General features: G+C 40.8%; 1 protein-coding gene across 1 annotated transcript in view; it reads right to left on the bottom strand.

The window, feature by feature from the left end:
• GAD2 (glutamate decarboxylase 2) overlaps window positions 1-27959 on the bottom strand; it is an 88272-nt gene that overhangs the window by 32053 nt on the left and 28260 nt on the right. The window contains exons 8-10 of the mRNA XM_008002576.3: window positions 24914-24993; window positions 3085-3139; window positions 1504-1620 (exon numbers count right to left, since the gene is read on the bottom strand). Of these exons, the coding sequence (XP_008000767.1) occupies window positions 1504-1620; window positions 3085-3139; window positions 24914-24993 (252 nt within the window). The remainder of the gene's footprint in view (window positions 1-1503; window positions 1621-3084; window positions 3140-24913; window positions 24994-27959) is intronic.

Raw genomic sequence — 27959 nt, 5'->3', positions numbered from 1 at the left:
TCCAGTCTTGAGGCCCAAGTCACTAATGGCACCGGGTGGTTCAGTCTTTTCTCAGTGTCCTCATGCGTAAAATGAAAGGGGCTCTGGTAGCCTAATGAACGACTCACACATGAATCAGGGAGGGTAAAGAAGATGGGTGATTGCTTTGCAGGAATACTCTGGAATAATGGAAATGCTAAGTCTGTGGAAATGTTCTGCTCCTAAAGAAAAGAGCATTAATGAGGCCAGGCACGGTGGCTCACGCCTGCAATCCCAGCACTTTGGGAGGCCAAGGCAGGTGGATCACCTTAGGTCAGGAGTTTGAGAGCAGCCAATATGGAGAAATCCTGTCTCTACTAAAAATGCAAAAACTAGCTGGGCATGGGTGCGCACGCCTATAATCCCAGCTACTCGGGAGGCTGAGGCAGGAGAATTGCTTGAACCCTGGAGGTGGAGGTTGCAGTGAGCTGAGATCACGCCACTGCAGTCCAGCCTGGGTGACAGAGCAAGACTCTGTCTCAAAAAGGAAAAAAAAAAGAGCATTAATTTGGTCTGAATAATTATTATAAAGCCAAAACGATCTAGCCAGGGCTAGATCATTGTTATAGCCCTGGCTTAGACCCAGTGCTGGCCCACGACAATATAAGGATCTTGCGCTCGAATGAACATCAACTTATGCCTTCCTTCACTGAGAAAGTCTTGCAATGAAAAAATTATCAGCTGAGCCAAGCATCGCGCTTAGTGTGTGATGGTTTGTGATTGATAATGGTTTGGCAAAAACTCTTTATCTCATATGGATCACTAATAGTTTGCAGGTGGTAGCTAATCTTCAAACCACACTTGGAGTAATACTAATCTAAACTTAAATCCCTTCAGTCCTTCTAAAACTTAACACATTTTTTTTCATTGGAAAATGTTCTGGAGGGAACACCTTCATTATTTTTTAGTGTGACAAAGCCTGAAGTCAAAATGTTTCAAATATAATCTATCTTCTTAGCTGACCAAACTAAGGAATTGGAACTTTGGTGGTCCTTATTTCGCAGGAAGTTGTCAAGCCATTTTCCTCTCTAAATATAGGAATATCTAACTTGAGCTTCAGTTGTTGTTGTTGTTGTTTTTTAATTCTCTGGGTTTTCTGCATAAATACAACTCCTTTTTACTCTTTTGACCATTCTGGTAAGTGAGAAAGAGCAGTACTGTGTGCGTCGGTTATATTCCTCCATGAATGCAATGGCTCGATGAATTGAGAACAAAGTGGTCAGCCTGGGTACTGATTATAGAAATACAAATATTATCATGTTGGGGACATTAAGGTATAATCAGCCTCGGGATGCTTCTGGTGCATGGTGTGTACTGTGTGACTTGTGTGCTAATTTGCTTCAGCTATCTTTAAAAGCTTTAATATCACCACTCTGAAAATAAGCTGATCAAGTTAAAAAAAAAAAGAAAAGAAATTTCCTTCGTGTGTACCAGATGGAAAACATCCAAGGACATTTTAATGGCCAGTCCCTACGGGATACTTACATCCACGTGCATCCAGATCTTATACTTTTTGCAAATGTCAGCGACAGCTAAGAGCGGATCAAATGCTCCATACACGGTAGTTCCAGCTGTGGCACTCACGAGGAAAGGAACAAATCCCTGTAAAAACGAGAAAGTCCCGAATCATGGGAAACAGAGTCAAGGGTTCTTTTAAAAAGCTGATTCGAAGCAATGGAAATTCTCTAACAGACTTGTCTGAATTTGGGGAAGCAGCAGAAGAGTTACTGACACCCCGAGGCCTGCGACAAACTGATGTTCACTCTCTGGAATCTGAGTTCTCTAGGCCATGCTGTTGGACCTGACTGTATCTTATAAGAACAGACATTTCAATTCTCAGAAGAAGCTGTAGTGAACCCAGAGGCTGTCAAGGGATGTCCCCGATACATGTATATATTCCCGGTAGACCTTCTGGCCCTTTTAACCCCCTTTGCTCACTTTCAAGTGTTCCTTATTCACACGGAGGCCTCTGAACTTCATAAATCCCCTAGAGTGAGTAGGCAGGAGAATGAAGAGAAGTAGCTTTGACCAGCCCATTATTCCTATTTGGAAAATGCCCAGATAATTCATTTGGCATTTCAGCACGGAGGAGCTAAAATACTAAGCCATGACTTTTATCCGTCTAACTAGTCCTCAGTCTCTCTGGCCATGGCTAAATGAAAACTGATTGAAGTAACAGGCTGGAAGAAGGCAGCAGAATGCCACAGACAGGATCGCCATAGTCCCTCATTCCATAAGGACTCTGTCCTGTCTATAGAATGTGATGTTACGGTGTCAGTCTTTAGGTGGCAGCAAAGGTTTAATCTTGTAGGTGATGTTACTAGAAGTAGTTCTAGTACCTGCACAAGAACGAGGGAAACCTTCTCCTGCTGTCTGCACTTAGTAAACCAAAACCAAATGAATAAGGGCATATGAACATAAATGATGATTTCTGAGTTCCTAATAATAAATGCATGTGTATGTTATTAAATCAGGAACTGTAGATTATATCTACCAAATGGTAAACAGAGAATTCTAGAAACAAATTCTCTGATTTGTGAGCCATTCCAGGTTGTAAATGACTTTCCAGAGCTTTGGGAATCTTGGCCAGGCATTCAGAACTTGTCACTTCTGAAAAGAGTTCTAAATTGCTTCCTGCAAAATAAGATGTCTGGAGAGCCAATGCTAACATCATGCACCTAGACAGGAAAAACTGGCCCCTTTTGAAGAACCGCACCAGAGTCCCTCACATACTGCATTAGCATTCTGCTATTTCCCTGCCTCCGAAAATACTCTTTCAAATGTGTGTGTGTTTCATGCCAACCCTCAGTACCTAGGAAGACAAATGCTTTGGAAACTCTCACTGTATCTCTGTATATAATATTTATTCAGCAATTTAAACTTTTCTAAAGCAGAGCCTATAACCCAGAGAAATAAATAGTGGCTGGATGCAGAATTCTACATTCTCATTAAACTTGGGAAATTGAGGTTTGGATCTTCTTTTAAAAATAAAACCAAAACACACTTTGTTCTCTGCTGGATGAAAATAGAAATATGGGCTGGATAAAGATCCCGGCAGAAACTTACTTTCTGTTTGGCTTCGAGGATCCTTCTTTCAAGATCAGATGGGATCATTTTCCCTCTGGAAGGAAAAAGAAATATAGATTTGCTTTGAATAATCTGCTTCATCCTCTTTACAACGTAAGTGGCCGAAGGAGAGTAAAGTCCAACCCTAAACTGTTGATAACAATACTCGGTGAAAACAACTGCTTGACTGTTTCCAGGAAGGATGCATTTGGCCATGTTAGCAACCTCCAGAGAGCTATTTTGATTTAAAGAATATTTCTCTGCCTCCCGTACCATGATTATTATAATAGTAAGCAAAGCAGTATCTGTGTTTTTGTTTTAGGAAAGAAGCATTTTTAGGGTTGAAAGGATGTTTGGAACGTGAGCCCATGAATTTTTGGCCTTCTTTATGCTTTTAGCACTTGGAATGTCATTAGGTAGCTCATCCAGATGTTTCAGAATGGATTTTCTCTTCCTGCTGTTTCAATGGTATGTGAAATTGCAGGTCGGTTTATTAAAAGATTTGGAATAAAAAGTTTTTTTCTGAACTCTCCTTTCATTGCCAAACATTTTGCTCCAAATCAGGCTTGTTTTAACTGAATTAAGAGGATGACTTAATAAGAAGGCTCTGTGCACAGCAGAGGGTCATGGTAATCGTTCTACGGAGAAAAACATAATACGGTCAGGAGACTGCAAAACGTGCCAGAAATGATAGTCATGCCTCATCTGGGCAGGTAAATGCATCCCCTAAAGCAGTGATTTTCAACCTGACCAGATCAGGCTGTACTAAAGCACCTTGCTCCTGCTCTGATATAAACAAAATGTTCAAATTTCTGAGAAAATGTGGGTATTATCTTTACCTTTTACATAAAGTTTAAAGCACATTAAATTGCCATAGTATTTTTGCAGGTAAACAAGAAAATTGAGAATGAGAACTCTTAGAAATTGTTTTTTGCAAATCTTGAATTTTACCCAAGTTTACCACAAGTTAAACACCTTTGCTTGGGAGAATTTTGGGTAGACTAGCTTGACAATCATTATTTGCTCATTAAATCATATCATACTTAACATTTGATTAAGTATAAGGCATTAAGATGGCACTGAGGAGTCAGAGATGAGGGTCCATTCGAATTGGAAGGGGCTCCAAGACATGCCTGATTCTAGTTGAACCTTCTCATTTTTCAAATAAGGCAACAGCCTGAGAGGAGAAGTGACTGCCCAAGATCAAATACCGGTAAAAGTCCAGGGAGTAACTAGAAAGATAATCTAAGCTTCCAGAACAAACTCAAAGGTGCCAAACATATAGGAAACCTGTTTGGAAAGTTTGGATTATTTTAAGATAAGATAAACCTTTCAAGATCACAGCTGACTTTCACGAACCAGAGGTGTTATCCAAACCTGCCGGGAAAATAGTAATGAACGTACAGTCTGTTTCTTTCCTGTATCAGCGAGATTTGGGCAGGAGGAGGGAGTAGGCTTGTCAAACCATCAACTCATGCACCTCTGGCAGATTGGAAAGAAATGGGGGTGGCTCTAGTCTCTCCTGGACACTCTGCCTTCCAAACCTATATTTGTTTTGTCTACTTAGGACCCAGAGCCTGACATATGGCAGGTGGTAGATAAACACTTGTTGGAGGAATATGACTAGAAGGGAAAGTTTAACCTAAGGCTAGTAATATGTTTACCTTAATGTCTGACCAGATAGTGAATAGGGAGGCCTTGGGGGAGGAAACTTGCCATCTTTTTCTCTATTTTAGAATTGGCCGAATTACCTTAGAATGCTGGTTCTTAAAATTTAGTGAGCATAATAATCGCCCAAGTCCCTGTTTAAAATGCATGGCCCCATTCTTAGGGATTTTGATTTAGTAGGTCAGCATAGGACCCCGGAATTAATTCATCCCACACATATTTATTGCGCACTTGCTGAGTGCCAAGCAGCGTTGTAGGAACTGGGGTAGCAGGGTAAACGAGACAGCTTCTACTCTCCAGGGCTTCCATGCTATCAAGGGAGACAAATAAACTGATAAATAGACAAATATGCACAAGAATCTGCATGTTCATCAGTCACCCAGGTGATTCTGATGAAGGAAGACCTGGGTCCATATGTTAAGAAAAGCTGCTTGGGACATTTTAGCCTGGGAGGTATTTAAATAACTGTGTAACACACAAAGTACTTTTCATACGTGCCATGGTTTGGAGCCTTCATGGCTGCAGGGCAGTGAGCAGAAGGAGCTCCAGATGTAGCTTTGTCCATCCCCTGCCTGCCCATATGTTGCGGGGACAGAGACGACTGGGTGACAACCAGCAGATTGTCCCCTGCAGATTAGAGGCTGTCGCGTCAGTCCTGGCCTTTCTGCACAAGCATCGCCTGGTGCCTGGGAGGCTTTGGATCGCGACTGTTCTATACTCTGTGTGTGGTCCAAAAGTATTTCTATAACGTAAGCGTATATCTTTAATAATTACACATCCAGCCTTTAAGCTTACAATTAAGTAGCCACTGATGCTTTATAACACTGCTCTCAGCTGTTAGTGTTAAGAAGGGACTGCTACTAAAGTCACGGTCATTGAAACAGACTGCTGCTTTGGACAAGGTGTTTTGCATTAAGATGCTTGGTTAGCAGTAGCCTTTAGGAAGTCATATGACGCTGGCCAGGCGCGGTGACTCGCGCCTGTAATCCCAGTAATTTGGGAGGCCGAGGCAGGCGGATCACGAGGTCAAGATATTGAGACCATCATGGCCAACATGGTGAAACCTCGTCTCTACTAAAGATAGATTAGCTGGGCATGGTGGTGCACGCCTATAGTCCCAGCTACTTCGGGTGGCTGAGGCAGGAGAATTGCTTGAACCCGGGAGGCGGAGGTTGCAGTGAGCTGAGATTGTGCTACTGCACTCCAGCCTGGGCGACAGAGCGAGACTCCATCTCAAAAAAAAAAAAAAAAAAAAAAGTCGTATGATGCTATAGGGTCAGATAACTCCCTTAAGTTGACTGGGCAAAATCCCAGGAAGAATGACAGGTAGAACCACAAGCAGGAAAGATCTTCTCTTTGTGGGAAGAAGCAAAAAGACACAGGATGTATCTCGGACCATGGCCCCAGATTCATGCCTAACTCCCCATAGCTCCAAAGGAAAGAACTGATTATCTTACCAAAGAAAGCAGGTTACTGGAGAGTCTGTATTTCTAGGCAGGCTTGCAGATGGTCACATATGGGGTGCTTGAGTCACTAGTTGACCTTGTTCATTGGCCCTGTTGAAACTAGAGATACTACCAGCCTTTCCTAAGTGAGTAGGGCTTAGCTCTATTCCTAAAAACATGAGTGCAAAGAAGAAAGTATTCATACATCCTTCGTGTTAGAAATTGACTAAGGTTATATAATAGCAACACTACCAGCAGCAATGATAAATGACCAGTTTTAGAAACAGTAACTGTGAGATCCCTGCTCCTCCTCCCGACCCTACGAGATAGTTATTTTGCACTTAGAGTGCAGATTAGGAAACTGAGGTTCAGAGAGGCAGTTGACTATGGTTAAAAGCTTGAAATCTGGAGATGGAATAGTGGGTTCCTGCCACAGATCATATATGCTAACTGTGTGTACTTGAAGTATTAAGTTCTTTTTTTTACTCATTTATAAAATGATAATAGTTTTTGTCTCAGATTTGTCTGAGGGTTAAATAAGATAGTAGGTATAAACAATATTAAGCACACTCTGCCTAACATTTGGTGACCACTAGATGCCTGTTTGACAGTCTAATGTTGTTATGTTTTTATTAGCAGTAGTATTGTTATTGTTGTCATTAGCATTATGCGACTTGCAGAATGTCACACAGCTAGCAGGAGGCAGATTTCAAATCTAGAGCTGTCTGATAGCAAAACCTAGACTCTTGGCACTGTATAACTACCTTGACTTAACAAAAACATTTTTCAGGTTGAGTTCTAGGATTGTAACGACATATGCAAAATGTCCATGTGGTTTTCTGGAAGCCTCCTGAATTGAGTAGTCCAGTGACCCCAATTACTGCTATCAGCACTGGCTAGTAAATAATAAAAGCATGTAACCTCGTCTTAAAACATATTTGATGATGTTGTTCTACCTAGTGTAGCATCCAAACACAATAGCAGTAACAAAAACCTGCTAGTTGTTTGTTTATATTTGCTTTTTAAACTGGTCAGTGCTAGGCAAGACTATCCTATTAAGATAGCAAGGAGAGTTAATGGATGTAGGTGAATTTTCAAATTGCACAGACTGTGTAGTGACTAGAGAAATTGCATAGACTCACTTGGGGAAAAAACTGTTGAAGATGAATTGCAGAGAAGCAGCAAAAATTACCAGAGATTTCTCCTGGGGAAAAGAGCTCCCCGTGTCTTTACATAGCTGATACTAACATGGGTAGCCTGTCTTAGGAAAGGATCTTAAGATAAATAAACTAACAAAAGTCAAAACTGACCATTTAAGAAGTACTTGTATTACAAAACCAAGCCCTTTGCAAACAATTTTACCATAATTATAAATAGTGAACTTCCTATTCGCTATAAATAATGAATCCAAATACATAGTTGGATTTGGAAAAAGAACTTTAACTGTAATGATCAATATTTTTCTCTTTTAAGATTTGTTTTCCAATGTGCACAATTGAATCACTTAGCATTATTGTCAGGTTATAAGAAAAGGATATTTTATATTTTGGGTGATTTTTTGTGTATAATTCTAGTAATATTTATTCTTTCCATTGACTTCCTCCAAAAGCATTTACTTAGCACACATACTATGACTACACAACAATGCAAGTGACGTGCAACTGAGACTCCAGTCATGATATGGTAAGGAGATATTTTCTTTTGTCTATGAAACCTCCTTACTGCTGCCCTTGAAGGGCAGTATTAGAGCTGACAGGGAGGTATATGATGAGGGAAACTGTATGGGCAAGAAAGTGTGCTGACCACCTCACACCACTCCTCCTTCTCCCGAAACTACTGTCCCTCTTCCCTAAAAGTATCTGTAGAGAGACAGAAAAAAGGATTATGATAAAAGGTTCAAGTTACCATGTAAGAAACCATGCTTGGCTACTCTAAATAAATAACTTTGGAGTTCAAGAGGAAATCAAGATGGCAATTACAGAACATTAAAACTTAATGACATGAGAATAAAACTTATAAAAACATGAGAAGCATCCTAAATCATTCTCAGAGGAAAATGTATGCCCTGAGTGCTTCTGAAATTAAATAACAGAGAATAAAAATAACTAAACTGATTAATCCAAAAAGCTGGGGAAACAACAACAGTGTGGGCAGAAAGAAGAAATAATTTTTTTAGTGAATTAGAAAACTTAATAAAAAGTAAACTTAATCAATTCAAAAGATGGGACATTGAAAATATCAATAGATACACAAATATCTGATTAGTCCAATAAATAAAAGAGAGAAAAATGTAACATTTGAAAGGAGAGAGATGTTATGAATAAAGAGATTTTAATATTTTTAAAGCATTCTATATAAAGCTTTAAAATAATCTTAAAGTTTTTGAGAAAATAAATAATTTTTCCCTTAGAAAGGTAAATTACAAGAATTGATTCAAGCATATAAGAAAATTAAAAAAAAAAAAACCCAAAAACCTAATAACCAAGAAACAAGTGGGAGAAAAGTTGCCAAAAATCTGCCCCCACCTCAAAATGCCAGGCCTGGATAGTAAATTTTAACGAGTTTACTAATAACATACAATACTCTTTAAACTCTTATAGAGAAGACAAAGGAAAGCTGCAGAATGAATTTTCTGAAGCTAGATAATTCTGAAAGCAAAACTCATCAGAGATATCCCAGAGAAACCTATAGATACATCTTACAAATATAGCTACAATAATCCTAAATATAATATTGGAAAATATAATCCTGAAGGAAATTCAAGATTAGCATTGGATCAAGCGGGATTTGTTGCAAGAATGCAAAGGTGTATACTACTAGGAAATCCTTTTAGCACAACTCATCAATAGACCAAAGTTAGAAAATCATCTCAGTTAATGTCATCTCAATTGATGTCTAAAAGGCATTTTATGAAAACGAACATCCATTCCAGAAGAGAAGGAAGTGGGTGAGGAGAGGGAGAAAGAGAAGAGGGTGGGAAGAGAAGAGATGAAACAAAAGAATTCTTGGTAAACTAAGAAGACACATTTTTTTTTTTTTTGAGATGGAGTCTCGCCTTGTCACCTAGGCTGGAGTGGATTGGCGCCATCTTGGCTCACTGCAAGCACTGCTTCCCGGGTTCACACAATTCTCTTGCCTCAGCCTCCCGAGCAGCTGTGACTACAGGTGCCCGCCACCACGCCTGGCTAATTTTTTGTATTTTTAGTAGAGATGGGGTTTCACCGTGTTAGCCAGGATGGTCTCGATCTCCTGACCTGGTGATCCACCTGCCTTGGCCTCCCAAAGTGCTGGGATTACAGGCATGAACCACTGTGCCTGGCCTAGAAGACACTTTCTTAACACGATAAAAAAAAATCTGCAAACCAAGAGTCAACATCATATCTAAATGCAAAAGCCTAAATACATTTCCATTAAATTTGGGACAAGAACATTCTTCTTAAGAGACAGAAAATTCTGACTGACCAATAATGAATAAGGGAATTGAATCAGTAATCAAAAATCTCCCATCAAAGAAAAGCCCAGGACCTAATAGCTTCACTGGATAGTTCCTCCAAGATCAGGAGCAAGATAAGGATGCTCACTCTTGCCACTTCTATCCAACTTAGTACTGGAAGTCCTAGCCAGAGCAATTGGGTATGAAAAAGAAGTAAAAGGCATTCAAATCAGAAAAGAATAAGCTATTGGCTCTGTTTTTAGATGATGTGATCTTATACAGAGAAAATCAAAAACTTCACCAGAAAGTTGTTAGAACTATAAATGAATTCAGTAAAATTCCAAGATATGAAAATTAACACATAAAAATCAGTTGTGCTACCATACACTAGAAAAAAACTATCCAGAAAAGAAATCAAGAAAACAGTTTCATTTACATGCCATCAAAAAGAATAAAATATTTAGAAATAAATTTAACCGGCCGGGCGTGGTGGCTCAAGCCTGTAATCCCAGCACTTTGGGAGGCCGAGACGGGCGGATCACGAGGTCAGGAGATCGAAACCATCCTTGCTAACCCGGTGAAACCCCGTCTCTACTAAAAAATACAAAAAAACTAGCCGGGCGAGGTGGGGGGCGCCTGTAGTCCCAGCTGCTCAGGAGGCTGAGGCAGGAGAATGGCGTGAACCTGGGAGGCGGAGCTTGCAGTGAGCTGAGATCCGGCCACTGCACTCCAGCCTGGGCGACAGAGCGAGACTCCGTCTCAAAAAAATAAATAAATAAATAAATAAATAAATAAATAAATAAATTTAACCATAAAGGTGAGAGATCAATACAATGAGACTATAAAACATTGATGAAAGAAATTGAAGAAACACACAAATAAATGGAAAGATAATTTACGTTGATGAATTGGAAGAGTCACTATTGTCAAAATGTCTGTACCACCCAAAGCTATCTACAGATTCAATTGAAATACCTGTCAAAATTTCAATGGCATTTTTCACAGAAATAGAAAAAAAAATCTCAAAAATTCATATGGAAACACAAACAACCATGAATAGCTAAAGTAATCTCGAAAAAGGAGAACAAAGCTGGAGACATCATGCTTCCTGATCTCAAATTATATTACAAAGCTATACAATAAAAACAACATGCACTGGAATAAAAACAGATACACAGACCAATGGAACAAAGAGAAAACCCAGAAATAAACCTAGGGACAAGTGGTCAACTAATCATCAGCAAAGGTGCCATATATACACAATGGGGAAAGGACAATCTTTTTGATAAATAGTGCCAGGAGAATTGGCTATCCACATGCAACAAATTAAAATTCGATCCTTATGTTACACCATACACAAAAATCAACTCAAAATGGATTGAAGACTTACCTAAGACCTGAAACTGTTACTAGAAGAAAACATAGGGGAAAACTTCCATGACATTGGTCTTGGCAATGACTTTTTGGATGTGATACCAACAGCAGAGGCAATAAAAGCAAAAATAAACAAGTATGACTATACAAAACTAAAGTTTCTGCACAGTAAAGGAAACAGTTAACAAAATGAAAAGGCATCCCATGGAATGGGAGTAAATATTTGGAACCTTATATCAGATAAAAGGTTAGTATCCAAAACATATAAGGACCTCATACAACTCAATAGCAAAAACTCCCAAATAACCTGATTTAAAAATAGACAAAGAATCTGAATAGACCTGTTTCCAAAGAAGACATACGTATATAAAAAGGTGCTAATCACTAATCATGACTAATTTTCAGGGAAATGCAAATCAAAACCACAATCTCACATTTGTTAGGATGGCTATTACAAAAAAGTCAAAAGATAACAAGTGCTGGAGAGGACACAGAGAAAAGAGAACCCTTATATATTGGTGTAGCCCTTATAGAAAACAGCATGAAAGTTGCTCAAGAAAAACAACAACAACAACAACAACAACAACAAACAGAAACTCCATATGATCCAGAAATCCCAGTTCTGGGTATGTATCTAAAGAAAATAAAATCACTGTCTCAAAGAAATAACCACACTTCCATGTTCACTGCAGCATTACTCACAATAGCCAAGATTTAGAAACAACCTATGTGTCTGTCAACAGGTAAACAGATAAAGAAAAAATACAATAAATATATAAATGGAATATTATTCAGTTATGAAAAAGAACTGTCACATGACAGGTTCTGTCATGTGACAACATGGATGAAACTGGAGGACATCATGCTAAGTAAAATAAGCCAGACACAGAAAGACAAATAGTGCATGATGTCATTGTATATACAGAATCTAAAAAAGTCAAAACTCATACAAATAGTAGACAGGTGATTAACAGGGGTTGAGGGTATTGGAACACCATTTGGCCAAAAAGAAAGGAAGGAAGGAAGGAAGGAAGGAAGCAAGAAATGAAGGAAGGAAGGAAGGAAGAAGAAAATATTACACACTTACCAAACACCATAGACCAAAATAAATTTCAGTTAAATCAACTATTTAAATAATAACACAAAGTTTCTAGGGGAAAACAAATGAATATTAACATGTTCTAAGAACGGAAAACATTTTCTAAAGACATTAAATGTAAAAAATAAGGATCACTCTGACTACCAAAAATTGAAACATTTTAAAAAATACAACAAATGAAATCAAAAAGCAGATGACACATTTTAGAAAACATTTGCAACATACAGGACAAAAGAGAGCTTTGTTTTCTTTTTCTTTTTGAACTATAACTGATAAGTATAAAGTACTCAACTTTGCAAGGATAAATGCTTGAGGGGATGGATACCCTATTCTCCATGACGTGCTTATTTCACGTTGCATGTCATGATGTTGTCTGTCAAAACATCTCATATACCCCATAAATATATACACCAACTATGACCCACAAAAATAAAACAAATACTCAGCTTTGCTAATTATCAAAATGTAAATGAAAACATGAATAATAAAAAAGCTCCATCCATCAGATTGACACACATCACTTAAGGTTTTAATTCCTAGCATGAGTGAGGACATAGTGGGTAGGCACCCCTTTATAGTACTGTGGGAGTGTAAACTGGCTGAGTCTTTTCTGAAGGCAACATGACAGCAAGTATCATAACTCAGCATAGACACAGTCCTGGGCTCAGAAATTCTACATCTGGGAATTTTTTTTGTTTTTTTTGTTTTGGTTTTGTTTTTGAGATGGAATCTTGCTCTGTCGCCCACGCTGGAGTGCAGTGGCACGATCTTGGCTCACTGCAACCTTTGCCTCTGGGGTTCAAGTGATTCTCCTGCCTCAGCCTCCCGAGTAGCTGGGAATACAGCCACGTGCCATCACACCTGGCCAATTTTTTATTTTTAGTAGAGACAGGGTTTCACCATGTTGATCAGGCTGGTCTCAAATTCCTGACCTCAGGTGATCTACCCACCTCGGCCCTCCAAAGTGCTGGGATTATGGGGGTGAGCCACCACACCCAGACGGAAGTTATTTTAAGAAAATAATACAAGGATATGTGCAAATACTTAGCTCCAATAATGTTTATAACAGCATTTTTTAATAGTAAAAGTTTAAAACAACTTAATGTTCAACAACAGATTTGTTAAGGAATACAAATTCTAAACAGTAAATTATTAGTGAATGAGAATTGTGTTGAAGAATTTCTAAGGCATGCAAGTTGTCCATAATATTTGTTACATAAAAAACAAATTTCTAATCAGGAATTACTTATAGTTTCTTTTATGTTAAAATATATGTAAATATATTTTAAACTACATGCATCAAACATTATGAGAGATTATATCTAGGTTCTTTCATTTGCTTATTTTTCTACAATAAATATGTGTGGCTTCTGGAATAAGAGAATTGTGTTGTCATTATTATTTTTAAAAAGCAGCCATCTCTTATATAACACAATATAAATTAACTCAAAATAGATCAGAGATCTAAATGTAAGAACTAAAACTATAAAACTCTTAGAAGAAAACATAGGACAAAACATTCATAACATTGGATTTGGCAATGATTTCTCGGATATCACACCAAAGGTTCAGGCAACAAAATAAAAAAAATAGAAAACTCTGACTTCATGAACATTACAAACTTGTACAACAAAAGATACTATCAACAGAGTAAGAAGGAAACTCACAGAATGGGAGAAAATATTTGCAAATTATATATCTGATAAAGGATTAATATCCAGAATAAAGAAGTCCTAAAATTCAACAACAAAAATAACAAAATGAATCCAAAAGACCTGAGTAAACATTTCTCCAAAAAAAGCATACAAATGTCCACTAAGCACTAAGCACATGAAAAAAAATCCTCAACACCACTAATCATCAGGGAAATGCAAACGAAAACCACAGTGAAATACCACTGCATACCCATAAGGATGGCTGCTATGAAAAACAAGCAAACGAACCAAAAGTCCCAAAAATAACAAGTGTCGGTGAGGATGTGGAGAAATCGCAACCCTGGGCATCGCTGGCAGGAATGTAAAATGCTTTAACAGTTGCGGAAAAAAGTGTGAGGGTTCCTCAACAAATTAAAGATAGAATTACCATGTGATCCAGCAATTCAACTGTTAGGTATCTACTCCAAAACAACTGAAAGCAGAGTCTTGAAGATGTAATTTTTCACCCATATTCATTGCAGCATTATTCGTATTAGTCAATGGCGGAAGTAACGCTGGGCGTAGTGGCTCATGCCTGTAATCCCAGCACTTTGGGAGGCTGAGGTGGGTCGAACACCTGAGGTCAGGAGTTTGAGACCAGCCTAACCAATATGGTGAAACCCCATCTCTACTAAAAATATAAAAATTTAGCCAGGCATGGTGGTGTGCACCTGTAGGCCTAGCTACTCGAGAGGCTGAGGCAGGAGATTCGCTTGAACCTGGGAGGCAGAAGTTGCAGTGAGCCAACATTGCACCATTGCACTCCAGCCTCGGTGACAGAGTGAGATTCTGTCTCAAAAAAAAAAATAAAAAAAAAAGGTGGAAGCAACGCAAGTAAGTATGCATAAATGGATGAACGGATAAACAAAATGTGATCTATACATACACTGGAATATTATTCAGCCTTAAAAAGGAAGGAAATTCTGACACTTGCTACAACACGGATGAACCTTGAGAACATCGTGACATAGACAAGTTACAGAAAGTTGAATCCTGTATGATTCTGTTCATGTAAGTGAAGTACCTGGAGTGGTAAAATTTGTAGACAGTGTAGTGGGCGTTTCCTGGGGATAGTGGGGAGGGTGTGGAGGGGAGTGAGTGTTAAATGAGCACGGAATTTCAGTTTTGGAACGTGACAAGAGTTCTGGAGATGAATATTGATGATGGTTGCACAACAATATGTATGTTTCATACCACTGAAATGCACATTTAAAAATGGCTCAGATCGGAAATTTTATGTTATGTGTATTTTATCACGATAAAAAAAGGAGCTCTGTTTAAACGCGTGAACACTAAGGGTTCTCTTCTGACTCTACACCCTGACTCTTCGCTTACAAGCCATGTGACCTTAGACATATTCCCTGTGACAGGCTATGAAAGAAAACTTGCCATACTGTTTAAAACTGTGTGTGTGGAATCACTTCACAAACTATGTCAGCACCAGATAAATGTGAAAGAATATACTGTTTTGTGTCTCTAATTAAATGAATTAATTAGGTCAATTTTGTAAAGTGGCTAGAACTGTGCCTCTCAATCAGTGCCAGCTGTTATTATAGTCCTTCCTGAGACAGGGCAGAATGAAGTACACACAGGACTAGCATCCCTGAGTTCTCTGCATCTACACCCACAGGAAATACGCCACTCAGAGGGCTTCCCACAGTCCTGCTCAGGAATAATTTATTCGGTGTCTCTGTGAAGTCTAGCCCACTACAATGTACTGAACAGCTCCCCAAGGACCTGAAAGAGTTAATTAGCGTCCCTAACCACCATCAGGCACTGGCTACAATCCAGCTAATTTAATAAAAGAGTATAATGACCCCAGGTTATTTATACTTCGAATTGTTTAAATCAATTGTATGATACAGTGTGGTACTAAAAAGCGCAGGGAAGTGTAGTCTAACTGTAATTTATAAAGCTGGAGTGATAACGTTTAAAAGAAAGGCTAAAATGTATATAAAAGCACTAGTAGCTAATTTGTGGCATAAAAGCATTAATCAAAATGACTAACAGAATTCTTGTGCTACATGGGAGCTAGGAAAGCCGGTGACTCTTGTAGTCCTCTGCCACTAGGTATCTCATGCGTCTTGGTCAGATTTATTTTCTGTAAGGTTTTAAAACAAATTACGAGTAATTTAGATAATGTAAGGGGAGCCCTGAAGGGAGGAGAAAGAGAAGGAGAAATGGAAGAGAGCAGGGAGAACGAGTGGAAGAAGGTGCTAGAGCATATCAATTTGTTTTTTCTTTTTTTGAGATGGAGTTGGCCAGGTGCGGTGGCGCACGCCTGTAATCCCAGAACTTTGGGAAGCTGAGGTGTGTGTGTGTGGGGGGGAATCACCTGACATCAGGAGTTCGAGACCAGCCTGGCCAACACAGTGAAACCCCGTCTCTACTAAAAAAAAAAATACAAAAAAATTAGCCGGGCGTGGTGACAGGCACCTGTAATCCCAGCTACTCGAGAGGCAGAGGCAGGAGAATTACTTGAACCCAGGAGGTGGAAATTGCAGTGAGCCGAGATCGCGCCACCGCACTCCAGCCTGGGCAACAAGAGTGAGACTCCGTCTCAAAAAGTAAACAAATAAATAAAATAAAAATTACAATTAAAAAAAGAGACGTAAAAAAAGAGACGGAGTCTCCCTGTCTCCCAGGCTGGAGTCCAGTGGCACGATCTCAGCTCACTGTAAGCTCCGCCTCCCGGGTTCAAGCTATTCTCCTGCCTCAGCCTCAGCCTCCCACCCAGCCGAGCCACCGCACCCAGCCGAGCATATTAATTTCTAAAAATACTTTTGAGTTCATACTGATAATAAATGAGAGAGAGCAAGGGGGTGGGGAGAGAGAACAAAAAGACAAAATCTCTTCTCTACAGTGGAATGAAAGGACTAATAAATACAGAAGAAATGACGGAGTTAGAAAATTACTGTTCTGTAACCATCACAACAATAATTCAGCGAAAAATCATCAGTAGATGCTAAACTAGTGGGTGAACATTTCAGAAGCAACGGGGTATTTATGTAGACACAAAGCATCCCCTGCAAGATACTTATTAACTGCAAAGGAGAAAATAGTCATTTCATAGTGGAGACCTGGCAGACGCTGCCTTCACCAAAAAATCAAAGTTGATATTACTGATAATGGGACGAACCTCCAGATGAGATGCACTCAAGCAAGCCAAGCTTCACCTCCTGAAAGTCCTGAGCCAAATGCATCACTTGAATCTAATCATGGGAAAACAACCAGACGAATCCAAATCACCTGCAAACTAAATGGTCTCTACTCATCAAAAACATCAATGTCATGAGAGACAAAGGAAGGCAGAGGAAACATTGCAGATTAAAGGTGACCAAAGAGACATGACGACTAAATGCCATGTGTGATCCCGGACAGGGAAAAAATAGCTATAATGGATACTATTGGGACAACTGAAGAAACGAATAAGGTATGTACATTTAATAATAGTATTCTATCTACGTCAGATTTCCTGATTTTCATAATTGGCTGTGATTGTGTAAGTGAATATCCTTGTTTTTAGGAAACATACATTGAGATATTAAGTAAAACAGCCTGATGTCTGCAAGGAGCTTGCAAATGGTTCTCTCTCTATATATAATATATATATATAAATAATATAATTAATATATGTAATATTACACTCAATATGTAATATTGGGTTTATATACAGTTTATCTTGAGAGAAAGAGAAAGCAAATGTGTCAGATTGTTCATAACTGGTGAATCTGAGTGTAAGGTATACAAGCATTCTTTTTACTATTCTTGCAATTTTTCTTTAAATTTGAAATTATTTTATAATACAATGTAAAAAAAAAGTTGGACGAACTAAGATCTGAGCACATTTCCAACTCTAAGGGTGTCTGATTTGAAAGTCATTAGCAGCTTGTCAGCATAGGCTAAGCCCAGGCTGGCCCCTCCCCCGCCTTCCTCCCCACTCCTCCCCAGTCCTTCTTGCACCTGGCATCACACATCACGCTCCTATTGCTTTCTCCTCTGTGTTTCCTTCAAATTTTAAGATTTGAAATAATTTCAGAGTTTGTGTGAGCTTCTCAGGGGAAGATTCTACATAATTTTTAGCCAAAAGACTAGGAAACTCAACAAGGAAAATTAAACCTTTGCTTTTTTTTCCTTCCTTCCTTTCTTCCTTCCTTCCTCCCTCCCTCCCTTTCCCTTCCCCCCCTCCCATCCCCTTTTCCTTCCTTCCTTCCTTCCTTCCTTCCTTCCTTCCTTCCTTCCTTCCTTCCTTCCTTCCTTCCTTCCTTCCTTTCTTCCTTCCTTCCCCTTCCTCCCTCCCTCCCTCCCTCTCTTCCTTCTTCTTTCTTTTTTCCTTCCATAATTCACATTTCCTCTCTAGCAGGTCCTCCACCTCATAGTGAAATGGGCAATAAGCCCATCTCCTTTAAACAACAAAGCCACAAGCCACCCTGGATTCAAAGCTACCCTCCAGCTTCAGCCCTGCCTCCTCCCCTTCACAACTTCACCTCCTGGACCTTGTCTGTATTAGTTCTCCCTTTTCTCATCTACCACTCACCCCAACCCACTGCAAATCGCCTTCTGCCCTCACCCCTCCACTGAAACTGCCCTTGCCATCACCCACCTCCTCAGAAGTCATGCTGATGGGCAGTTGTTGGCCCTCATTTCACCTGTTGTAGCATTTGATTCTGCTGACCACTCCTTTCTCTGGAAACAGTCTCATGGCCCTCGTGGCCCTGGTTTCTGATTCTCTGACAACTCTGGCCGCTCCTCCTCAATCTCCTTTGCAGGCTGCTCTTACTCTGCCTGTCCCTGAAGTGTGGATGATCCTGAGAGTTCCTTCCCAGGCCGCCTTCTGCACGGCCTCCCTAGTGTACCTCCTGAGCTCCAGGCCCATACTTCCACCTGCCTACCAGACACTCTCACTTAGGTGTCTGATAACCTCTTCAAACTCAGTATCTCCCAACCTGAACTGTTCACCTCAGACAGGGTCCCTTATCTCAGAGAATAGCACCGCCTGGACTTAGCTGGCAAGCCAGAAGCCTGACATTCATCTTTGCCTCCTGTCTCAACCTGCTCACCGATCAGCCAACACTTCCTATTCACTCCAGCACTCCCTCTCCATTGCTCTGCATCTGGTCGGCCCACTATTCACCATCTCCCATTCATATGACTACAGACAGCATTTACCAACTTCCAGGCTCTCATCCCATCCACTCTGCATTTAAAATAATCTTTCTAACACAAAAATATGCTGTCGTTCCCCTGCTCAAAACCCTTCAGTGATGTCCCTTGTCTTTTAATGAGAAATCCAAATAGCTTAACATGGCTCATAAGGCCCACATGACAAGGACATTCTAAGCAAGTCCTTTCTTCTTTTCAGTTCCTTGAACAAGCCAGGTTGTCTCTCACATCCATGATTTAGAATAGGGGTCCCCCATCCCCGGGCCATGGACCAGTACTAATGGTGACCTGTTAGGAACCAGTCACATAGCAGGAGGTGAGCTCTGAGCCAGCATTCCCACCTCAGCCCCGTCTCCTGTCAGATCACTAGTGACATTAGATTCTCATAGGAGCAGGAACCCTACTGTGAACTGCAGATGTGAGGAATCTAGTTTGTGTGCTTCTTATGAGAATCGTAATTAATGTTTTGGGATGTCGAGGCGGGCAGGTCACTTGAGGTCAGAAGTTCAAGACCAGCCTGGCCAACATGATGAAACCCCATCTCCACCAAAAATTCAAAAATTAGCTGGGCGTGGTGGCAGGGGCCTGTAAACCCAACTACCCAGGAGGCTGAGGCAGGAGAATCGCTGGAACCTGGGAGGCAGAGGCTGCAGTGAGCCAAGATCATGCCAGTGCACTCCAGCCTGGGTGACAGAGTGAAACTCCGTCTCAAAAAAATAAGAAAAAAGAAAGGAAAACAAAAGAAAAAGAATCTAACTAATGCCTGATGATGATCTGAGGTGGAACAGTTTCATCCTGAAGTCATCCGCCACCCCCACCCCTCACAGCCCTGTCTGTGGAAAAATTGTCTTCCATGAGACCGGTCCCTAGTGCCAAAAAGGTTGGCGACCTGGTTTAGAATGTGCTGTGGCATCTGCCTGGGACATTTTTGCCTCTCCTTTTTATCTGGATGACTCCCATAATCCTTCCGCTAGTTGCTGAACTGGATGGGAATCAGTAACAGCCAGTACTTTCTCTATCATGGTGCTTCCCCTCCTGCGCTCATCTCACGCTAGACTGAAGTACGTCCACCATGTCTGCCACTGTGTTCCAATCAAGGCCACTGCCTGCAGCCAAAAGATGGAGCTCACAGGGCTCCCGCTTCCATCATATAGGAACTCCCCATTCGTCCAAATTATCATCCATACAATAGAAATTTTCTCTCCTCTTCCCTTGACTGGATATTTGGGAAACATCTTTTTGCTCAGTGGCCCAAGCAGAATCTGAAATATTGCTCTGTTTTCTTTTACTAATGTTTATCTTCCTCTCTATATTAACACACTTTTCTTCTCTATTCTTAGCTACAGCTACACATCACGAATCTAGATTCCACTAATTCAAATTTTACAAATATGAATGACATGAATAAAAATTCATGAATTTCATCACTGAATATTCAACTTTTTGATAACAAGGAAAGAAAACCTCAAGCTATAACTTAGGAAATCATGTATTCACCTAACACATTTTCCTCTTTTGAATTTAATAAATAATTTTTATAAAATAGAATATTCCTGTTTAGTTGTAATACTTCACATCAAAATGAAAGCCACAAGAACTGAAGTTTTACATTACCTTATCTTATTCCATTTTAAAGAGTATATTTAATAAAATTAAAATGCTTTTTAATTTTCAACTATAAGAAAACCTAGTCCAAACAAATATTTACTATAACTTTGTTTGTTTGTTTTGTTTTGTTTTAACTGAGAACCGTGTTTCACTTTGAACTGTCACCCAAAGTTAGCCCCTGTGACTGCTAATTAAGAAAGGGTTGGTGGGGCACAGTGGCTCATGCCTGTAATCCCAGCACTTTGGGAGGCTGAGGCGGGTGGATCACCTGAGGTTGGGAGTTCGAGACCAGCCTGACCAACATGGAGAAACCCCATCTCTACTAAAAATACAAAATTAGCCGGGCTTGGTGGTACATGCCTGTAATTCCAGCTACTCAGGAGGCTGAGACAGGAGAATCACTTGAACCTGGGAGACAGAGGTTGCAGTGAGCCAAGGTTGCACCATTGCACTCCAGCAGCCTGGGCAACAAGAGCAAGACTCCGTCTCAAAAGAAAAAAAGAAGGGGAACCAGGTCAGGCATGGTGGCTCATGCCTGTAATCCCAGAACACTGGGAGGCCAAGGCGGGTGGATCACCTGAGGTCAGGAGTTCAAGACCAGCCTGGCCAACATGGTGACATGGTGAGACCCTGTTTCTACTAAAAATACAAAAATTAGCTGGGTGTGGTGGCACATGCCTGTAATTCCAGCTACTTGGGAGGCTGAGGCAGGAGACTCTCTTGAACCGGAGGGCAGAGGTTGCGGTGAGCTGAGATTGCGCCACTGCACTCCAGCCTGGGTGACAGAGTGAGACCTTGTCTCAAAAAGAAAGAAAAAAAAAAGTACCTCACGGGATCTTCCTCCACATGCAGCATTGGGCTTATTGCTAGAAAGACACAGACTATTCTCTTTCACTGGGACATTCTCTTCAGTTGTGAACCTTCAACTGTCTGTAGAACATGATAAAACCCATCACCCAGCCACTGATAGACTAATGTGTGGTAGGAAAGGGTAACTACAAGAAATGAAAGCCATAGAGAACAGGCCCAGGTTTGTGTTTTGGGAAGGCTGAATGAACTTTACAAAGCACATTGCGGGAAACAAGCATGAACGCTGTCACCTTGTCAGCCTTACATGATGTTCTGAACTGTACATCTGACTTTTACAAGGATGTGATAATAAAAAGAAAATGGCTGCCGAGAGTGTTTTAATTGATTCTGACCCCAGTGGTGGCTACAAATGACTGTCCAAGGCTTTCTCCTTGGCTCCTGAGCCCAAACACTTCAATGTCACTTAGACCATTAGGGCCAGGCTCTCAGTCTTAAACTCATGTCACAGAGATAATGTGAATTATGAATATAAAGTCAAAGATGCCATGTACCTAATAGCACAGTTAAAATTTTTTTCCAACATACTCTCATACAGTGCTGCTAGGAGAACAAATTGATGAAATGTTTTGCCAGGCTAATGTGATGCATCCATTTCCTTAAAAACATTCATATGATTTTAATTAGTAAGAATACAAAGAAATTGTCAGAAATGGAGAAGCCATGGACGCATAACGACATTCACTGAAGGATACAAAGGTTATTTGTAACAGTAACACGAGAAATAGAAAGATGTATAGCAGGTGACTGATATTTTGGATTTACCCCATTGTTGGATTGTTTTTAGCATTTTACATTTGTCAATACATTGAATCTTCATAACAATCCTATGAAGCAGGTGTCATTACTTTTTTGTTTTTTCAGATAAAGAAACTGAAGCACAGAGAGGCATTTGCCCAGACTAGTGCTGGAGCTGAGATTGGAATTTAAATAATTCAGCTCCAAAGCCAGTTCTCTAAATGTACCGTAATGCTTTCTGACATAGTCACATCTAAAATCTTATACAGTTAACTGTGTTTGTGTTTATAATTATGTGGAAAATACTCATGTTATCATGTCTAGTTAGAAAAAGAAAGATGAGGCCGGGCGCGGTGGCTCCCGCCTGTAATCCCAGCACTTTGAGAGGCCAAGGCGGGCGGATCATGAGGTCAGGAGATCCAGACCATCCTGCCTAACATGATGAAACCCTGTCTCTACTAAAAATACAAAAAAAAAAAAAAAAAAAAAAAAAAATATTGCCGGTCACGGTGGCTGGCGCCTGTAGTCCCAGCCACTCGGAAGGCTGAAGCAGAATGGCGTGAACCCGGGAGGCGGAGCTTGCAGTGAGCTGCAATCACGCCACTGCACTCCAGCCTGGGCGATAAAGTGAGACTCCGTCTTAAAAAAAAAAAAAAAAAAAAAAGGCGGTGCAAATAAATGTCCTCCTTTCTCCTGCTGCAAACCTCCTTGTGGATGTTTGGTCTCACTGCTGTTGGCAAGTGAACCTCAGTTTGGTTCGCTAACAGAGGTAAACATGGCTATTTTTAGAGCTTTCTTTCTTTCTTTTTTCTGTTCCTTTTTCTTTTTTTTCTTTTTCTTTTTTTGAGATGGAGTCTTGCTTTGTCGCCCAGGCTGGAGTGCAGAGACGTGTTCTCGGCTCACTGCAACCTCCGCCTCCTGGGTTCAAGGGATTCTCCTGTGTCAGCCTCCTGAGTAGCTAGGACCACAGGCGCACTCCACCATGCCTGGCAAATTTTTGTATTTTTAGTAGAGACAGGGTTTCACCATGCTGGCCAGGCTGGTCTTGAACTCCTGACCTCAGGTTATCCACCCGCCTCAGCCTCCCAAAGTGCTGGGATTACAGATGTCAGCCACCATGCCCAGCGGGATTTTTAGAGCTTTCTGAATTCCATGTGAGCAACCATATTTGCCATGGCTGCCCCTCCCCCATGCCTCTGCCAAGGCTTGGCTTCTGGACCCCACAAGGTGCTCATTCCTCCTTCTATGGCTTTCTCAGAGGCAAGTGAACAAGAGTAACTCCATCTTGAATATGAGCTGGGGAAAATGAGGCTCAGATCTATTGGGCTGCATTCCCAGACGGTTAAGGCATTCTAAGTCACAGGATGAGATGGGAGGTCAGCACAAGATACAGGTCATAAAGACCTTGCCAAAACCCACCAAAACCAAGATGGCCCCAAGAGTGACTTCTGGTCATCCTCCTCACTGCTACACTCTCACCAGCACCATGACAGTTTACGAATGTCATGGCAATGTCAGGAAGGTACTCTATATGGTCTAAAAAGGGGAGACATGAATAATCCACCCCTGGTTTAGCATCAAGAAATAACCATAAAAATGGGCAACCAGCAGCCTCCAGGCTGCTGTGTCTATGGAGTAGCCATTCTTTTAATCCTTTACTTCCCTTTTGCTTTCACTTCACTCTATGGACTCGCCCTGAATTCTTTCTTGTGCGAGATCTAAGAACCCTCTCTTGGGATGTGGATCAGGACCCCTTTCCTGTAACAGCTTTGCTGCTGGTATTCAATCTTCTGTACCTGCCCTTGCCTTTCCCTCCACTTGTCCAACTCACTCTTAATTTAAAAAAATCCAGCTCAATTCCTGCCTGTTGCATGAAGCTTTCTATGCCTTCTCAAAGTTCAAACATGTACTTCATGCCATGCAGTTCAACCCTGTAACTATCTCCTTCTGACGACACTGCCTCTTCCCACCTAGCTCATATCCTGGCAGGGAACCAGGATCACGTATTATGCTTTCCTAGAGCCTAGTGACATGGTGGGCAATCAGTACACATCTGACGAATAAAATACAAATAAATAAATAAATAAATGGCCAATTAAGTGGCTTCCTTTAAATTTAATGAAAATTCTTAATGAAACTTTAGAGACTGAATCTAATTTTTAGTAGGTTTCAGGCCTATAGGCCAGTGATACTTTACGTGGACATTCTAAAATCTCCCCCACAAAGCACCGTACTGAATCCCAGAGTCCCTATGAAGTTCAGGTGTCAATTAAGACAGGGATTTTCCCTGAGTCCTTTGGTTCCAGTTGTTGAGTTGCTGGTGCAATATTTACTTCCTGCTCCCTAAACTGTGCCCCCTCCTATAGTCACCCCATCAAGCTTACACAATCTATGGTGCCCAAAGTGATGACACCTCCATAAATCAGTGCTCAAAGTACCTGCTGTTGCTAACGTGCCCAGGTGATGAATGTCTTTCTGCACTTTCTTGGTGTAGAATATTTTGATTGATTTAACACAAGTTTTGATTCAGTCAAGGGCTGTGGAAGGCTCCATGGCATCAAGGAACCACATCTGAGCAATAGAAGCAGGAGCCCATGTTAAAAAGAAACAAAGGCCGGCAGAGGCTGGGAGGGAGATGGACTTGCTGCCCCATGGTCTTCTACTATTTTCAGACCAAAAGGCACTACTTATGTGAAATCTGCAAATTGCTCACCAACAAGAGTTGCCAATACACGCTTACCTCTCATCACATTTAATCAGAATCACGCTGTCTGTTCCAATCCCTAAGGCTGCAGCTCCCTTCTTGAGAGAAAAATGACTCTGTAAAAAATATATATATGTTTGCAATTAGTTCCATACAAAAACAAGATCCATTCCATTGGCTGTTTGTTTTCTGTTTTCCTTTTCTCCTTTTATTTCTAGTCTGTTCCTCCAAAGCCTGGGCTGCTGAGAGAAGATGGCATCCTTCACTTGTGCTTTTTTAAAAATTGTGGTGAAACAACCAGGTGTGGTGACTCACGCCTGTAATCCCAGCACTTTGGGAGGCTAAGGTGGGCAGATCACAAGGTCAGGAGTATGAGACCAGCCTGGCCAACATAGTGAAACCCTGTCACTATAGGAAAAAAAAAAAAAAAATTAGCTGGGTGTGGTGGCAGGCGCCTGTAATTCCAACTACTCAGGACGCTGAGGCAGGAGAATCGCTTGAACCTGGGAGACGGAGGTTGCAGTGAGCCAAGATCGCACCATTGCACTCCAACCTGGGAGACAAGAGTGAAACTCCGTCTCAAAAAAAAAAAAAAAAAAAAAAAAAAAAAAAAAAAGTGGTGAAACAACATAACTTAAATGCCATCTTGACCATTTTTATTTATTTTTATTTTTATTTTAAGTTCCAGGGTACATGTGCAGGATGTGCAGGTTTGTCACATAGGTAAACGTGTGCCATGATGGTTTGCTGCACCTATCACCCATCGCCTAGATATTAAGCCCAGCATGCATTAGCTATTTTTCCTAATGCTCTCCCTCCCACCACGCCCCCAACCCCAGTCCCGACAGGCACCACTGTGCATTATTAACTTTTTTTTGAGACGGAGTTTTGCTTTTGTCACTCAGGCTGGCGTGCAGTGGTGCAATCTCAGCTCACTGCAACCCCTGCCTCCCGGCTTCCAGTGATTCTCCTGCCTCAGCCTCTCAAGTAGCTGGGATTACAGGTGCCTGCCACCATGCCTGGTTAATTTTTGATATTTTTAGTAGAGACGGGGTTTCACCATGTTGGCCAGGTTGGTTTCAAACTCCTGACCTCAGGTGATCCACCTGCCTCGACCTCCCGAAGTGCTGGGATTACAGGCATGAGCCACCGCACCCAGCCTTATTAACCATTTTTAAGTGTATATTTCAGTGGCCTCAAGTATATTCACAGTGTTGTGCAAACCATCACCTCCATCCACCTTCAGAACTCTTTTCATCTTGCAAAACTAAAATTCCATGCCCATTAAACAACTCCTCATTCTCCCCACCCCCAACCCCTGAAAACCACCATTCCGTTTTCTGTCTCTGAATTTAACTACTCTAAGTACCTCACATAAGTGGAACATACAGCATTTGACTTTTTGTGACTGGTTTATTTAACTTAGTATAATGTCCTCAAGGTTCACCCATGTTGTAACACGTGTGAGAATTTCCTTCCTTTTTAAGACTGAATGACATTCTGTTAAACGTACATACCACATTTTGTTTAGCCATTCATCCATTTATAGAAACAGGCTGCTTCTACCTTTTGGTTATTGTGGAATAATGCTACTGTGACATATGGGGGTACAACTGCCTCTTCAAGACTCTGCTTTCAATTGCTTTGAGGAGATACCTACAAGTGGAATTGCTAGATCATACAACACTTCTATTTTTAACTTTTCGAGGAACATTCATATAGTGCTCCATTGTGGCTGTACCATTTTACATCCCCACTCTCAGTGGATGAGGTTTGCAGTTTCTCCACACCCTCACCAACAATTATAATTTCCTGTTTTTTGGTAATAGTCATCCTAATGAATGAGAGATGGCAACTCATTATGCTTCAGATTTGCATTTCCCTAATGATCAGTGATGTTGAACATCTTGTGCTTAGCATCATGTGCTTAGTGGCCATTTGTACATCTCCTCTGGAGAAATGTCTATTCAAGTGCTTTGCCCATTTTGAATAGCGTTGTTTATTTAGTATTTGTTTTTTTGGGATTTTTGAGGGATGCTGGAAAGATGCTGGAAAGATGCTGGAAATTGTAAATGGATCCGGTAACCTGATACACAGTAACTCTAAGCCAATTTTACATACAAGGCTTAAGAATACATCAACCACCTCCAGCAGCTATGTATTGTATGGCTCTCAGGCTTATATGTTACCAAGAAGTTACACTCAGTTTCTCCCAGGTTCAGTGAAACTGAGTACACTCAGGTAGGAGGACAAGTGACCCTAAATCTAGCACTCTTTATTCCAGAGTTGCTGGAGGGGCTATTTGTTGCACAGGCAACTGCCAAGCCTGAGTCAGGCTTTGAAAAAGAGGCATCAATTACTGGCTGGGGCAGAATGACTTGTCTGCGTGTACAGAACAAGCCACACTGCCAAGCCACCGCCAAAGTCTTTGTGTCTTTGGTTATTGATTCCGCGTCAGATTGTGTGTCTCAATGGTTGCAATCACTGTGCCATTTGGATTGCTGAGAAAGGCTAACCTAAGCCCAGCTGTACTGCATCTGCCCATCAGCCTCTTACTATTAACTACAGATCATTAAGCTGTCCAAAAGGAGAGCCGCTTCCTCAATTTACATCTCCAAAGGGCTGCTGACTGGAATTTTAAGTTACGGATCCTAAGAGGGTCCTTTCTCTTCGAATGCCCACTTTTGTACTCATCTGAATTCTCAAACACACAGTGCAGGAGCTCTTAACACACATATTTTAAGGCGGTATGTCTAATCACCAAGAAGAAATCACATTTAGAACAGCAGCAAATAATGATGACCAATCAAGAAGACCTGGAGCTGTGGAGTTTGACAAGCCCAGTGCAGCTAGAAGCAATGAGACAGGGCCATTAGCCTCCTTTTACAACCTGAGAATGACAAAGTGGACAGTCATTACCGAGATACCTGGGAACTAGAGGAGAAAGCTTAATTAGATCTAGGTTTGTAAAGATGCATGACCTCCCCCATCAAAAAAAAAAAACAAAAACAAAAAAACAAAAAAGTGGGTTTTTTTTGTGCATTTAGCAGAGCCCTGGGCGACCCTGAAGAGAAGGAGCTCA

This window comes from Chlorocebus sabaeus, chromosome 9 (assembly GCF_047675955.1).
Source record: "Chlorocebus sabaeus isolate Y175 chromosome 9, mChlSab1.0.hap1, whole genome shotgun sequence".
Classification (NCBI taxonomy): domain Eukaryota; kingdom Metazoa; phylum Chordata; class Mammalia; order Primates; family Cercopithecidae; genus Chlorocebus; species Chlorocebus sabaeus.
The sequence above is the reverse complement of the archived record's forward strand: the minus strand, read 5'-3'. Positions and strand labels throughout refer to the sequence as shown.